The sequence below is a fragment of the Brachycentrus maculatus genome, unplaced genomic scaffold (genome assembly GCF_059751285.1).
Source record: "Brachycentrus maculatus isolate JH-2025_06_01 unplaced genomic scaffold, ASM5975128v1 h1tg000626l, whole genome shotgun sequence".
Lineage (NCBI taxonomy): Eukaryota > Metazoa > Arthropoda > Insecta > Trichoptera > Brachycentridae > Brachycentrus > Brachycentrus maculatus.
This window is the reverse complement of record NW_028281363.1, coordinates 380,001-396,859: the sequence shown is the minus strand read 5'-3', so window position 1 is coordinate 396,859 and position 16,859 is coordinate 380,001. Positions and strand designations below refer to the sequence as shown.

General features: G+C 28.2%; 2 protein-coding genes across 2 annotated transcripts in view; one reads left to right on the top strand and one right to left on the bottom strand.

Moving 5' to 3' along the window:
- The first annotated feature begins 259 nt into the window (after positions 1 to 259).
- Positions 260 to 10,474, top strand: LOC148300962 (trypsin-1-like). Its single transcript, XM_088274037.1, has 5 exons — positions 260 to 279; positions 1,649 to 1,828; positions 2,741 to 2,993; positions 4,607 to 4,901; positions 10,410 to 10,474. Exons 1-5 carry the CDS (start codon positions 260 to 262, stop codon positions 10,472 to 10,474), a joined length of 813 nt encoding a protein of 270 aa, XP_088130163.1.
- A 6,104-nt stretch (positions 10,475 to 16,578) lies between these two features.
- Positions 16,579 to 16,859, bottom strand: part of LOC148300961 (uncharacterized) — a 10,205-nt gene continuing 9,924 nt past the window's right edge. The window contains exon 3 of the mRNA XM_088274043.1: positions 16,579 to 16,859. This exon is cut by the window's right edge and continues 245 nt beyond it. The gene's annotated coding sequence lies outside the window, so the exon portion shown is untranslated.

Below are 16,859 nucleotides of genomic sequence, written 5' to 3'. Positions count from 1 at the left end.
TACAAATTAATTTCTTATATTAACTGGAAACTTCTGTTATTAACACATGCATGTTTGATACGAATATAACTGATTTTTTCTGTTTTATTTTGTCATTCCACTCCATGGGTAAACAAAAAGAATATATTCACTCCAGGATCGCAGATTCAAGAGGGAGATATCAGGGATGTAGGAGGTGGGAGGAGATCTCCACAGCCTCATAGGTTATTCAGGGCGACAAGTGTGAACAGGCCCGGTCAGCGGAGGGTGCCAACCGCCGATGGCCAAGCCGCCGAGAGGGTATCAATAAAGACGACAGGACGACTTAGTAGATAGATCTCACCCGGATACTAGAGAGGTAATTGAATCCATTTCATGCATAACCAATAGAAATAAATTATTTAAAAATGCTTTTTTTTTGGTTAAAAAAATTAAACATGACTAGTTTCGAAAACTGCAGATGTTTTCATTAACGTCTGTAATGAGATCGTCTTTAGCTCTTGAAACTAGTCCAATAGTCCTGGGACGTTTAAAATTCTTTATTCTTGGTTGGTTGGATGATATACATTCTAATTAAAGAATATGTTTTAATGAATGTAATATAAATCATTTGTCGTTTTCCTCGTGCACATTCTCAGACACATATCACTCACTCCTTTCAACAACGTCATATATAAAAAAAAACTTGATTTTCAGGAGATCGTTTTTGAAGTTTGAAAATATAATAAAATGTTTTAAAAATACATATCAAGCCACTTATTGAACTTTTTACTGTGCAACAGATCTTTTTAGGTAAAACCTGAATGTTTTTTTTTTACATTTGAAAAATATTTAATTTATTTGAAAAAAAATTATAAAATACCATTTCTTCAAAATGCAAAAACAACACTTTCTGCCCTGTATCGGGTAAATATAATATTAAGTTAAACATATGCCACTTTTGCTGGAATAAAGTACATTTTCTGGACATTCCGAAAATATGTATACATACTGAAAATTTACGATTTTTTAAATATGACGTTGTTGAAAGGAGTGAGCGATATGTATGCCGTGTTAACGTTTATTTAACGTGTTACAAGTTTTTTTTATAATTCAAAATATTTATTTCCCCCAATCAATAAAGGGATGTTTTGATTCATAAACTAAATAATTTAATAACTATTTATAATAATCAAGATTTGATGTAGAAAAATCCATATCAATTACATATTTTTAAAAACCTCGCGATCATTAGGTTGGATTATGTTAACTTAATGCCAAAGGAAGCAAAAATGATAACACGAATTATAGAATTGAGATTAAGTGATACTATTTACTTAGGTATATTTACAAATGTACAATTTATCAACTCAGTCTCTTAAAGTTTATATAATATTACTTATAACATATCAACGTCATGCTACTTTTAACGTTAGTGGTATATTCAAATTTTGTAGTTATAATACAAGGTGATTTAATTTTAATTTTATTTTCTACTTACACATACATTAACAGTTTCTGATGGAAAATTATTCGATGTTCTGTAAAAAAATGGCCATTTTAAATGAAATATATATAATTAAAACATTTAAGATAAACACATTTTTATTTGATTATTTGTACGATCTTATATTGAGTTTTAATGATGTATTTTCAATGTTTTTATTTATATTTTTAATATCTATTTGAGGTGCTTATCATGGACCAATCCGAGGTATTGGATCGTCGCCCATCGAGAGGAGGCCAGCATCACTGACGCTCCTTGGCAGATCGGCCTTGAATATCAAAGCAGTATCTCCTTCAGTTTTCGATGTGGTGGTTCCATCATCAGTTCCACTGTCATACTGACTGCTGCACACTGTACAGCTGGGTATTTAACTTTTTTTTCATTAGAAATTTAAACAACTGTCATGCAATGAATGCCTAACCTGACAGTTATGACAGTTATGAGTTTTTGCGATCAAAATAGTCTCAAAAGAAAATTTATTTTTCTTCGATATATTTTTTATAACTATCAAAATTTAGTTAATTTTATAATATAATTCTTACGTAGAAATTAATAAGATCATAATTCTGTTTTAACTATAAATGCTATTTAAAAGTCTTGCATTTTCAAAAATACTTCTTAACTTAAATATGTTAAATTAAAAAATAATAATAAGGGGTGTTTTAAAGCAACGTTTGATGTGATATTTGTTTCTATTTATCGATGATTTATGTTTTAAAAATAACTTGTATACATTTTATATTTTTCAACCCCATGATAGATATTTTTTTTCATTTATTATACTTTTTGTAACACGATTACATTTAATTTACAAATAATAAAATGCCTGTAGAATAAAACTTTCGAGTTAATCTGATAGTATTTTTAATACAATCTGCTTATATTTTCATTTCTTGTTGAGAACATCAGCAGTTTTCAAAGCTAGTCGTGTGTACACGAATAAACACAAAAGTGGAGCTACGCAAGTTTCATTTTATATATAAAATTTGATTTTTTCAACATTGATTTGGTCATGTTTGTGGATACCAAGATCTTTAAAAATAGAAAACACAGTTAAAAAATTCTCATTTACAAATAATTTTAAGATAATTTACATACGGTGTTTGAAAATGATGCGGAATGCATCGAAACACGTGTCACAGTAGATTTTAAGAAATTGTGGTATTTACTAAGTAAAACATTAATTAAAAATACAAATAATTAACCTCAAAAATGCCTAAAAGGATCGGTTTTCATAATTTCGATTTATTTTTATATGTATAGTTTTCTTTGCAGAGATGTACCACACCGTTTTAGAATACGTGTTGGATCCAGTTTCCACGCCACAGGTGGAAAAACTTATTTGGGTTATAAAATTATAATACATGAAAAATATAACTCAAATGTGGACTATGATATTTCACTGGTCACTCTTTTTGAACCTATAACCATTGACAATATAAACACGAGGATCATACCTCTTCCTGTGCAAGGTCAAGATATTGCTACTGGATCTGCAGCATTAGTTACTGGATGGGGTAGCACCGTTGTAAGTTGATATGACTTTTAATTTTTGATTTTACTTATACTTAACTTATTTATTAATTAAAGTTTGTGTATTAGTTAAACAATCGATTGATTTAATTTATTTAGAATTTGACAACGATTACACCACTTATTTTTCTTAGTTGTATTGTTACAGGCGAAGTTTAAAATGTTTTTTTTTTTGTATATTAAAAGCATTGATAACTTTGAGGAATGGCAATAAAACACTCTCCTTACCAGCCATTGTTTACTTTGTACAATACCACTTTTTTATACACTTATTTTTGACTACCGGTTTCGGAAAATCATTCATCAACAACATCATCAGGTCATTAAAATGAAATAAAATTCTTAAATTAAAATAAATATTAAATAAAAATATTACGATTTGAAATTTGTAAAAAAATAAAATTTAAAAAACTGATAGTCACAAATAAGTGTTCAAAAAAGTGGTATTACACAAAGTAAACAATGGCTAGTAAGGACTGTTTTTTTTAAGGCTAGTTTATTTTTTTTTAAATTATTTCATCTTTTGACAAACTGTAGCATTCGCATTTGCACATCTATGAATCCTACAATCATATTACTTTCAATCTTGTTTTAAACAAATATTTGTTTTATTATGAACTTATCTGGAATTACGTTTGTGGAATAAAATGATGAATAAAACATTAACATAAAATACTTGTATAAGACCCATAGTATTTTGAGTTTATTAATAGAAACACGACTAGGTTGTAGAATTACAGATTTTTTCATCAATAGGTAATATTTAAAAAAGTATTATTAAATAAACATCATTTACATAATAAACTCAAAAGTGGTCTTTTACAAGTGCTTGATAATTATAATTTTCAAATAAAAATATTTCATAATAGCTCTATGCAATTATTTGAAGCTGCCTTATAAAATTTCAAGTTAACGTAATATCAAAAACCTTTGTTTACACGTGTGTAAAGTGATCACTTAAACCAGCCTAGGACGGTCGTCAGCCCCGTAAATGCCCAGACTTCCATATTCTTCTTCATCTTTGATGAGATGTCAAAAAATAATATGAAAATAACTCTTGTAATTGGAGATAATCCATATTTTGTGAACAAGTATTTGGACACACTCAAAATGTTGTAAACCTTTGTTAATGTTTATATGATACTTTCAATCCAATTTTTATGCTTTTTTATCCATCAGTTATTTAACTATTAGTATTTTGAGTATCCAAGAGGAAAAAAATCCTACCTGAGTGACATACAATTAATATAGAACAAATAATATATTTAACATTTAAGAGTTTCAGAGTATACTACAACCTTTATATACATATGTGATACTTTCATTCAACTTTAAATCCCCATTTTTTTCTTCTTATTTAAATAACAGTATTTTGAGTGAGTTTCTTTCAAGGTACATTGTCAATGGAATTTAAACAGTTGAATTTTTAATTATAAAAAATTATAAACAAAATTACAACATACATATATCATATTTTGATTATCTTTAAAATATTTATGATAAGGATTGTTACGCACAAAATATATGTACATTTTGCAGTATGGTATTTTAAAGTTAACTGGTATTTTTTTTATGGTTCAATTTTAAAGTTCACTGGTATTTTTTCAGTCTGGAGGAGGAATTTCTGGTCTTCTTAACAAGGTGATTCTTCCAGTTGTGGATCAAGCAGCATGCGTCCTGGCATATCAAGACATAAATCCTGTGACTGATAGAATGATCTGTGGTGGTCTGTTGGGTGAGGGAGGCAAGGACGCTTGCCAGGGAGACTCCGGTGGCCCCTTCGTTGTTGATGGACAGCTCATCGGAATCACCTCTTGGGGTAATGGCTGCGCTGATGCCAAATTCCCTGGTGTTTGGGCAAGAGTTCCATATTTTATAGACTGGATTAATATAGTAAAACTGAGTAATTTTTTCAGTTAACACTGTAAAGTTAAAAAAAATATGTGATGAAACGAAAATGTTGATGAAATCATGATGTCTCACTTCATTTTATTATGAAATTAAATCGTTAAGAATATACAAGTATGTAATGTAATTGAAAATGTAAATTTTATATTAAATTTTAAAAATCATGGTGCTTAAACTCGAATTCAGTTATTGTTTCATTTGTTATACATTGCTAATAAAGTTATATTTTTATTTTTATTTTCTAAACCCTAATGCATACTTTCAATGGTTTATACCAAAAAAAATGTTTGAACTTTATTGCCATTTAAATTATTTCATTTACTTCACTCTATGAATTATTTTTTTTATTCTGAATTACTAGAAGTTAAAATTCTGTACCAGATAAGTTAAACTACGAACAGAAACAATACAATATTTATCATTGATTTAATATTAATATCGTGAAAATACATGACGATTTAAATATGTATAAAAACACTTGTACGTGTATAAAACCACTTTTGAGTTTATTTATGCAAACATATTTGTATTGGTACACCACCGTTGTATTTTAACCTGTCGATGAGAACATCTGTAGTTCTTAGAACTCAATAAACCACGATACATTCATAAACCCTAAATTGGTTTTATGCACCTATTACATTTTAACCTTTAAAACAGAAGAACCTTACAGCAGACCGTTTATGAAAATTATTCCTTTCCAGCCTTCCGTCAAATTTTCATATAATAAAGAAGGCAGGTTACTTTTTTTTAATGCGTTTTTTTTCAATTAACTAACTAACTAACTAACCATCACGCCGCTTCCCCGCAGAGGTAGGCAGAGAGAATAGAGCGCCACACAACTCTGTCCTTAAAAACAATCTTCGCCTCTTCCACGTTCATGCATCTCCTCATACATACCCGCCGATTACCTGACCACTTTCAAGTATTTGGCATACCTGATCGTGCCATGTTTTTCTCGGTCTTCCTCTGCTTCTTTTCCCACTAACATTCGCCTCATAAATTTGTTTTACCGTTCTTTCCTCACACATTCGTTCTACATGTCCAAACCATCTCAACACACCTTTCTTAATTTTATCGATAATGCTTATCTCAGCTTTGCATTCCTTCCTTATTTCACTATTCGCACATCTATCATACATCGTTTTGTCGCACATTCTTCTAAGAGATCGCATTTTGACTGCATTCAGTCGACTTTCATCCTTCTTGGGTTTTTTCAATTGATAGTTTAAATTCGTCTAAATTAAACAATTGTAGTTGTATTTTATTCGTCTTTGTATGGTTTTCATTCGTTAGGATTCTGAGCTTCAGAGTGGAATGAAAACCCTTGTCACAATTAATTTGTCCAACTTTTGTTTGCGGTATGTAACATTTATGTCGCGGGAAATTGCAGTTTTCCATTGAATTTATTATGGGTTTTTTCGGCTGTGGCTTCGCGCACAGAGACAAATGGAAATTTTTATTATTCCTCCTTTCCATGATAAACGTGCCGACTGCAACCCTTTGTGCCAAACAGAGGGTGGACGCTGATTTTTATTTTTTGTCACAAATTATTACGAACGACAATTTGAAACACGATATGAATAACAAACTAGATGCCAGTTGTGGATTGTGTCGATAATCACGAAAATAATTTTTGAATGAAAAAAACCCTGACAATGATTTATTATGACTCGCATTTCACCCATCCGAAGACGGTGTATCCTTATACATTCATATAACCTTAACGAGTTCCACAAGATACTGTTTTTTTTATATATATCTTTTATTAGTATGTTTTCTTCAAAATTTCTAACAAGAACAAGAATATCGTTTTAAACTGAGACTAATTCCTAATTAATTTATGAAGGACACAGTTTTTGTTCAGTAAATAGCAAAAAAGGATTTACAAACATTGTGATGGTAAAACGTTGAAATAATTTGCTAAAAATATTATTGTTGTCTTATTTTATTTCATTTGGCAATCACCTAGTAAATCGCTCTTTCAGCAAGTGTAGAGTCTTAATTTATTTAAAAATAAAATAATTGGAATACATTTTTATTTGTAAAAATTAATAGAAAATCATTGTTCAAATGCTTTTGGCTTTGTCGTTTTATAACTGAAGGTCCCGGGTTCAATTCCTAAGAGGGTCAAATGAATAAAATTGATTTTTTCACTCTAATTTTTATTAAATTTTACCCTGACTGGTAACTGAAGCGAGAGCTATTCACTATTCCGTCGTGTGTCAACAATCAAGATTACACTATGTTTATATGATGCAGTGCCCTAGCCACCATCGGATGCGGATGAATGTTTAAATAAGTTATATAGAGCGCCTTCCTAGCGTAATGGTTAAAGAGTTTAGTTCCCGTGACGGTGGTCCCAGATTCAATTCATTAAATACCCTGTACCTGTAAATATTCAAATTCCTAACATTCCCTTTAACATCTATCGTTTACTTTATGTAATACCACTATAAAACTTTGAAAAACACTACTTCCCATCGTCAGGTTAAATGTAGATCAAAATGAAATTGTTACGGTATGACATTTAAACAAAAATAAAATTTTGAAAGAGAGAAAGTAAATTTTCTTATTAATTTTATTTTTGTATAAATGTCAGACCATAACAATTCAACCTACATTCGACATATTTGACAATGCTTTTAAAGACAGATTTGACGGATGTTAGAGGTCAAAATAAAATATGGAACAAAGGAAAAATAAAGGAATGCGTAAATGATCAATAGTTAATTTTATGGAAATTGTAAAATGTATCTACTTATTCTTAATATTCTCTCTTTTTGTGGGTTTATTGTTAAAATTAGGTTAAAACGGTTAAAAAAATATGTTTTCAAAAAGAACACCACCGACAAGATACATAAGGTGGCTTGGTGGGTCTCTGCATTTTTTTTAAATATGCTGAAAATTGTGATTTAAATAAATGTATACAATTTATGTTAAAAAATAAAATTAAAAAAATATATCTAAATATCCAAATTCTTCATCATCTATATGTTGAGATGTCAATACATGAAATTAATTGTTGTTCAGTCAGGATAAGTACTCGGTTCTCCAGTCCTGTAGGCTGTTTACGTCACGGACTGTTACGGTGTTGCATAAATCACGTCAAGCAGGAAAACCGACCCTTCTACTTCAGCTGACCGCGCTACTCGGACGAATGCGGTCTACCCGCTACAAACTTGGATTACTGTAGTATCCCTATGCACACAATTACACGAAATTATTACGTTGCTATGAAAATACCCCGAAGAGGAGAAATATTTTTTATTAAAGAATTCAGAAATTGGTGTTTGATATGCATCTGTATTTTTTCTTAATTAACTCATAAAACGTTTATTTTATTTTATTTTATTTATTACAATTATAAAAATTTCATTACATTAACAAAAAACAGTTACGTAAAAAAAGCCAATCAAACAATTCCACATTTATGTTATAAAACTAACTTGAACTTATGTTAGAAACACATTTAGATTATGCAGGAAGGAGAAGGATATATATATATATATATATATATATATATATATATATATATATATATATATATATATATATATATATATATATATATATATATATATATATATATATATTTATATATATAAATAAATATATATGTATATATATTTATATATACATGTATATATATATATATATATATATATATATATATATATATATATATATATATATATATATATATATATATATATATATATATATATATATATATATATATATATATATATATATATATATATATATATATATATATATATATATATATATATATATATATATATATATATATATATATATATATATATATATATATATATATATATATATATATATATATATATATATATATATATATATATATATATATATATATATATATATATATATATATATATATCACATATTGTAGTCATACAAGAGAAAGTGACCAAGTGCATTTATATTTATTACAAAAACGTGATCATTGACTATTTGATATCTTACTTGCTTAATATTGCCCTGAAAAAATCACAAAGGATTTTTGAAACTTGGACGTATAATATATTGACTTGTTAAAAATGACTAACTGCATTGATGTTTATTTTCTTGCCAAGCAAAAGTGATTTAAGTGACCCTCCTGAACATTTTATGTTTGTTAGTTGGTCACTTTCTCCTGTACGCCTGTGATATGTATTTTAAAATACTTGTAAATCACATATATCATAAAATACATGTTAATCAATTCCAATACAACTGTTTTTTGTGATAAATATCTCAATTCTAATAAAGTTTTTCTATTTTGAAATCGTTACACAAAGTAGTGTATAAATATTAATATAAAATACCGGTAACAGAGTTCAATTTTTTTAAACAGCTTTGTCTGTTAAACGTAACATCGATACACGAAATAACTATCATTCATGGCAGACAGCGTGCTTCATAATAGCTGCTAAAATATTGTGCCAACATTGCACTGTGAAATTAAGCATAGTAGAAATGTTTGGTTTCTATTTTCAGTGCTTTTGTGACAAGTTTTGTTTAAAATTTTATTTTAAAGAGTTTTTATCGCAATTTTAGCGCCATCTGTTGGACGTAACAGCAAAACGAATAAGACTTTACATTGCGCATGCAAGCTGCGGTCACATAATTTTGCTTGTATTTGCAATGTTTTTTATTGCATTGTTGTTTAATTTTTCTATTTTTTCAACATTATTAAATTAAACATCTAACTAAGCATATCGCTCACTCCTTTCAAGAACGTCGTAAATCAAAAATCGTCAATTTTGAGTAATGCATGTTTTCAGAATGCCTTGAAAATGTACCATATCCCAGCAAAAGAGGCATATTTTTAACTTAATATTTACCCGCTATAGGGCAGAAAATGCTGTTTTTTCATTTTGAAGAAAAGGTATTGTTTAATTATTTTTCAAATAAACTGAATATTTTTCAAATGGAGAAAAAACCTTCAGGTTTTACCTAAAAAGATCTGTTGCACAGTAAAAAGTTCAATAAGTGGCTTGATATTAATTTTTCACACATTGTGTTATATTTTTAAACTTTAAAAACGTTCTCCTGAAAAATCAAGTTTTTTGATTTATGACGTTCTTGAAAGGAGTGAGCGATATAAAAAACGAGTGCTTTCTATTTTCTTTCTTTCTCATTTACTAAAATTAGGCCACAGCTGTTTATGGTCAGAAACAGTAGTTTTTTTAGTATGAACAGTGATGTGTTCCATAAAAAGCCACAATTTTACCATGTATTCTACGAAAATTATATGTAAAAGATGAAAATAAAATAGTATGGTAACAAAATATTTAAAACATCCACAAATGGAGAAGGATGGGAAGTTTGGCTCACGGTGTATATTATTAATCAAAATACCCATCAAGCTCGCTATATTACATATACAATATATCGGATATATCCGATATATTGTATAATATATTTTACATCTGCGGCAGTAACTAAAGTTAATTGTTTGTGTTACGTTGTTCATCAGGATTCATTCAGGATACCGATACAGCAGAGGCACCGCTATTTCCAGTGCACGATGGCATTTACTGAATTTATAGCCATTGTTTTGACAAAACTTACACTATTACTATGTTAATTTAAACCTACATATATAGTTATTCAATCTGTATACTCTAATACATGTAACAAACTTACCTGCATACATCTGCTTGCAAATTAAGTTTTGTCAGAAATGGAATGAGTACGGGTTATAAGATAAGGTTGAAAACATGTATTTAAATTTTAGTAATATAATGGTTCAGAAAACCATGTTACGGCTACAAAAAATTGAGTGAAGAATATATAAGAAAATATTTAAATAATCACGGTTGCATGAATAAACATTCATAATTACTTAAATTTCATTAATTTTTAATCAATAGGTTTGTAACAAACTTATTTATTATTATTTTAAGCACCATGATGGGCCAACAATTCTTGTTGTGGTGGCATAAAATTTAGAGAAAATATGATAGAATTTCTCTACTCACCTAAGACTAATATCACCACGATCTCCGGATTTCTTTTTTGATAAAAAAAATCGAACAAAACATTCTGAGCTTCGACTATGATGACCTTTTCAAATGAACTAGAATTTTGTATAAAATATTAATTTAATGAAATAATATTTTTTGCTTTGATTTTAAATTTTTTCGCTTGAATGAACGTAGTCCTCGATGGTATTTAAAAAATTGATTAAAATGCAATGTTTTTCTTAATACCGGCTTTGATTAAAAAATGTGTGCATACCTGTGAAGTACAAGTAAATAACACCACAAAAGAGTATCGACATTTTTCTTGTACAATACTTGCTTATAACCAAGTATTATCTTTTTAAATTCTCAATACAGTGGTCAGGTTATGCAACAGTGAAATTGTAAGTGGAATTATTTCCACTATTGCATCTAGCAGTATATTATCGATAAATGCAGAGTTGTCTAAATGTAATATCTAGGTTAATTCATTGCTTCGTAAAAGCACGTTTTGTCACCAGCTTTTTCTTCTTGGTGTTTTCCATCGTAATTTCCTTATACAAATTGAATTATCTTTACTTGCAATATAATATTAAAAAATAATATACTTATATCTCAAAGAAAATGTTTTCAGATACTATTAAATAAAGCAAAATCCAAATTTGTGTTTTCTATAGAATTTGATCTTCTTGTTACATGAAAACTCATTTTTGTCGAATTCAGTCCTGATAAAAAAGACAAAAGTATTTAATTTACGCTTGCAAAATTTAGTATTTTCCTTAATAAATATACTTGTATAATCGTTTATACACTTTAACGATAAATATCTGCAAACAATTATTACATCATTTATTATATTATTTTACATTTATTACATTATTTTAATCATAAAAAACAAATAACTATTTGCAATGTTTTTATTTCAACAAAAAACACAATTTCATGTCCATTTCGAAGCCGGGTTGCCATCATTTTCAAATGTTTATATATTGTGGTTACAAATGTACAAATTTGCAATCAAAAGTTGATTGAAATATATATTTCAAATACCGGGCAATTTGTGAACTGTATTTAATAATTATTATTACCTGTTCAAAGTGTTTGAAGGAAATTATAGTGATAATTCGCTAGAAGCGTAAATAATTATGTATTCATGTTAACGGGGGAAACTAGCTATGCTTTAGGCAATTTAAACTTTGACATGAAAGTTACCAAGGACCCAACAACAAGACTATTATATCATACGGAGAAGTACTTATGAAATATTCACATTATATCGTCTGTTTCTGGTGACTTGGAAATACTCACTCGGTCTTTGACCAAAACAACGACAAAGCAACTGATCACATAATAGATATCTAAGATTTAAGTAAAACTAAATTAAGTAAGATGTAAGCACAATAACCAAAAATCAAACTGCGCCTAGTTGTAATTTGATTTTTTTATCCATTACACGATAAATATGGTATTTCATAAAATAAAGTACTTTGTTTTTAACCACTTTTTTGTTGGTACCTTTTTTTTCGACAAAAGTTGAAATCAGTTGAAGAAAGAAGGTACCAGTAAAAAAGTAGTTAAAAACAGTGTTCTTACCTTAAAAGGTTTTTACCTTGTAATCATCAGGGTTAAACAAGGTTCTAGTCAAAAACGGTTGGAGAAAAAACGTACCCATAAAAAAATCATTTTTTTGAAAACAAAGTTGTTTTTTATAAAGTTTATAAAATGCGCGAAACAGTATACGCAAAAAACATTTTAAAAATTTGGTATTTGTTTATTTAAATCGGTTAATATTGTTTTCCAGCCTAAGTTAAAGTTTTCCAGTCCCAGTCAAACTTTGAAATAGGTACATCAGAAGCTAGAATTACGCAATATGCAATTAAATTAATGTGCCGATTTACGTTATAAGCTTTTTGTGATCAAATACAAAAACCGAATAAGGTTACGACATATTTAAAAAAATGTTCCATTCGGTTTATTTATTTAACCCCCATATTACTTGTTCAGATACTCAAAAATATAGGATAACATTGATATTATTTTTTATGATTGTTGAAAAAGGGAATTAAGTACGAGTATCCATAATACATCAAAAAGTTGTATTTTAATCTTACTTCATATTATTTTTAAGCCCCTACATTGTTGAATTTAATCAAAAAGTTAGTTAATTTAGTATAAATTCCTATCAAGTATCGAGTTGTTAGTCTACCAGTTTAGAGATGTACCCATCTCTTCGTCAAAACAACCACTAATTGGCAAGCGAACCAAATCAATATTAATTAACCAACAGATATTAACTTTATTTTAGAATTTACCCTCAGTGTTTTCTGTTTTACAACGCATGGTATCATTTACGACACATTGAAAAACCTTTAATTAATGTTACAGTAATTTGTAATGAAAAATCGATTACATTACATTTAAGCATAAAAATACATCTGTTTCATACAATACTTTAAAAATACATGTTAGTTATGAAAAAAAAAACTGTTGTTCACTGGCTATAAAATAATATAATTTGCGTAAGGTGTGATGTAGTAAAACGTTGATTTGTAAATTTAATTGTATTTTTTTAGTACAAGCAAGTATTTGAAACTTTTTAATTTTTTGTTTTTTAAAAAAAATGTTTGAAACATGAATTTTTAACCATTTACCGAGATTTTTTGTCTCCCGGGTTTGAGACTTACCCATTTCTTCGTCAGGACAATCACGACAACAGCGTGCAAACAACACTACACGTCACCATCATAGAACTATTGACACACTTACAACCACAAAAAATATTGATCACATGCAATTTTGGTCAACCCGAGGACCAACTTGCAATAGGGGTTGCAGAACAAACATGCAGTAAGAGCCGAGATCTGACATGAACTGTAGACGTGTAGTTTTGTTTGCATCCTAATATTGTTTTTTTTTACATATCACCAAAGATGAAGAAAAATATGGAATATATATCTTTGATGAGATGTCAAAAAATAATATGAAAAATACTCCTATCATTGGAGATAATCCAGATTTGTGAACAAGTATTTGGACACACTCAAACTGTTGGTATTATTGTAGTAATTGTTCTGATGAAAAGACTAAAAAAAAACTCTGTGAGTGGTTATATACTAATATTACTTACAGTATTGTTAAAAAAAATATACCTAATGATAAAAATGACCATCCACAAAGTAAATGATTTAAATATTAATAATATTAAGGATATTTTAAACTTTGAATGTCAATAAAAAATCAGCTCATTTGTCACAATTTGTATCGTTACAAAACTTTATTAATGAGTTATTCGCGTTAAAGGATACCTACGTTTTTGTAGTATAATAAACTTAATATTCCACAAACGTAGCTTCCCCTCACTAGTCCCTCACTACGTGTGCAGTTTAGGGGATGGTTTGACCATTACAGGCATTTCTAGAGCATTAATTGCAAGGTAAAATAAAATATAATTTAAACTAAAATAACAAATTTTTTTTTTTTAGAAAATCGATAACTTCTTTGTGACGTTAAAGATAAATTTTATTTGGCACTTTAAAATATTTATTATGTTTTATTACGCTTTTATCATTCCACTCACTTTATTTTTTATTGTAGATTTCATTACAGTTTTGAGAAAATTAAAATGTTTTCATATCAAGTAACAGATTAGTAAATACTGTATTCATTAATGCATTTGAATGATAAAAGTTATAAAGTTATATTTGACGCTTTCCTTATATTGTACAAATACATATACCTACCTTTTTATGTACTAATGCATATTAATGTAAGTCATTAACGTAGCAAAATAATTAAATTTATTTCTCTTTCTAGTAAAATGGGAATTAGTATTTAAAAATATAAACAATTAATTGAAACTAATCTGTTATTTTTTGACATCTCGTCAAAGATGAAGAAGAATACGAATGTCTCGGCATTTACGGGGCTGACGACCATCATATGCTGGTTCAAGTGATCACCTTAAACACGTGTAACATTCACCAATTCTACCCATTATTGACAACCACACTACTCAAATTCTAAGAAGTTTTATGTATGTGAACCAATTTCGAAACGTTTTTCTTGAATCATTAGAACTTCACTAGAGACATCTACTGGTAAGATGAAAGTAAACAGTTTAGAAACTAAACTGTTTCTAAAATCACTTTTGACGACAAAAAAAAAATTGGAAATTGTTAATTGACTTGGGAGGATGCAGAAGAGCTGGCAGCCAACAAAAAAGCTTGAAGACATTTTGTGGACTCCATATGCTCCACCTAGGGAGCGGATATAGTTTATATAATAAAAAAACTATAATGGTTTTTTTTCATGTGTATTTACAGTTAAAACTCGAATTGGGTAAAATCTTTTTCTAACGACAGCATTTTGTCAAAATATTATTTTTTTATGGGGATAAACATTTTATTTTGATTCTTGGAAAAAAATCTTATATTTGTATTGACCCCGCTAGGAATCGAACTCGTGACCAAATACGTGTTATCAATGTGTTAAAAACCACACTTTAGAAGCGGTATATATTAAATTTCAAAAAAATTACAAACCCAAAACATTTTCAAATGAGAATTAATCTCGGGTAATCAATATTTGTGGAAATATTAATTCCATAATACAAGCGCAAACTTTTGGGATACTCACCTCAACAAACTTCTCGTGCGTCTGTTCCTCGCAAACGTTTACTGAGCCGAATTGCTGAGTTGGTATTTGGGGGTGAATCAACTCGAATATGTACGGGTAATCTCCCCACACATATAAACAAACATCAAATATGTATAAGGATATGCAGAAACAAGATATGAACATTTGTCAATTCTAATTGGAGACCAGATTATGTAAATCGATTGAATTAATGTACAAATTCTATCGTGTTTCGACATCAACGAAGCGTGAACTACAAATGTAATTTATTATGTACGTTACCAATTACCTGATATGTATTGAATCAACTACAATTTTACGACCACATCATTTGATTGGAAACAAAGGAATATCAACTACCGAGCGTCGATGAATAACGAAAAAAGAGTGTTTTTTAATTTATTGGCTTTGTTTTTCTATTTTTTGAATATTTATTTGTTACTAAATAAATACAATAATAATAAAAAATATAATCATAAAATATTTATTTGTTAACTACGCACATATGCACATATAAATACATAAACTATTTGCATGAATGAAAAAATTTGTAAACATAATTAACAAACATAATTTTTTTTACCAACCTAGCCACCTTTTGTATGTTGTCGGTGGAGTTCTTTTAACATACGTTTTTTTTGTTTTTTTTTTTATATTATATAACCTAATATACACACACAAAAAGAAAGGAAATAATACAAACTTTTTAACAATTTTCATAGAATTAACTCTAGATCATTCATTCTTGACAATTTGTACAACTCAATATTTTTATATTTTCTTAGGTTTTTATTATATAATATTTTTATCGTATCATACAGCATGATAATATGTGTCTCACTTCAATCATCCCTCTGTACAGGGGTTCAAAAAATTATTGTAATTTCAAATTGGGTTACCTTATAAACATGTTCAAAAATAAAACACTTGAAATAGGATAAAAACATTTTTATTCAGTAAATTATACAACATATAGAAGTATTGCGTAGTTACGTAAAATAACGAGATATTTTTGTTAAATTTTCATAATATCATATGGTATAATAAATAAATAAACTTCTGTTTCAATAAAAAGTGTAAAATGTGTTCAATTAAAATCTTATAAAAAATTCAAAACAAGAGTTTACGAAACCGTTTTGCTAATTTAATTTTTATTTTTGTGTAGTTTTATATAAAATCACGTTTCAGTTATTATTGTATATTTGTATATATATATTATTTTGAGATTAATTTCATTATTATATTAATTTAATATATCACAAGAAGTTCTCAAAGGATAATTTTATTACCTTCATTATATTTCTAAAAGGTAATACCTAGATTTCCAG

What these genes read in the sequence shown, in the direction of transcription:
- LOC148300962 (XM_088274037.1), top strand. Translation starts at nt 260, where the DNA reads ATGGCCAAGCCGCCGAGAGG. An exon ending in ATGGCCAAGCCGCCGAGAGG is followed by an intron (nt 280 to 1,648) that starts GTATCAATAAAG and finishes TATCTATTTGAG; the next exon opens with GTGCTTATCATGGACCAATC. An exon ending in CTGGATGGGGTAGCACCGTT is followed by an intron (nt 2,994 to 4,606) that starts GTAAGTTGATAT and finishes GTATTTTTTCAG; the next exon opens with TCTGGAGGAGGAATTTCTGG.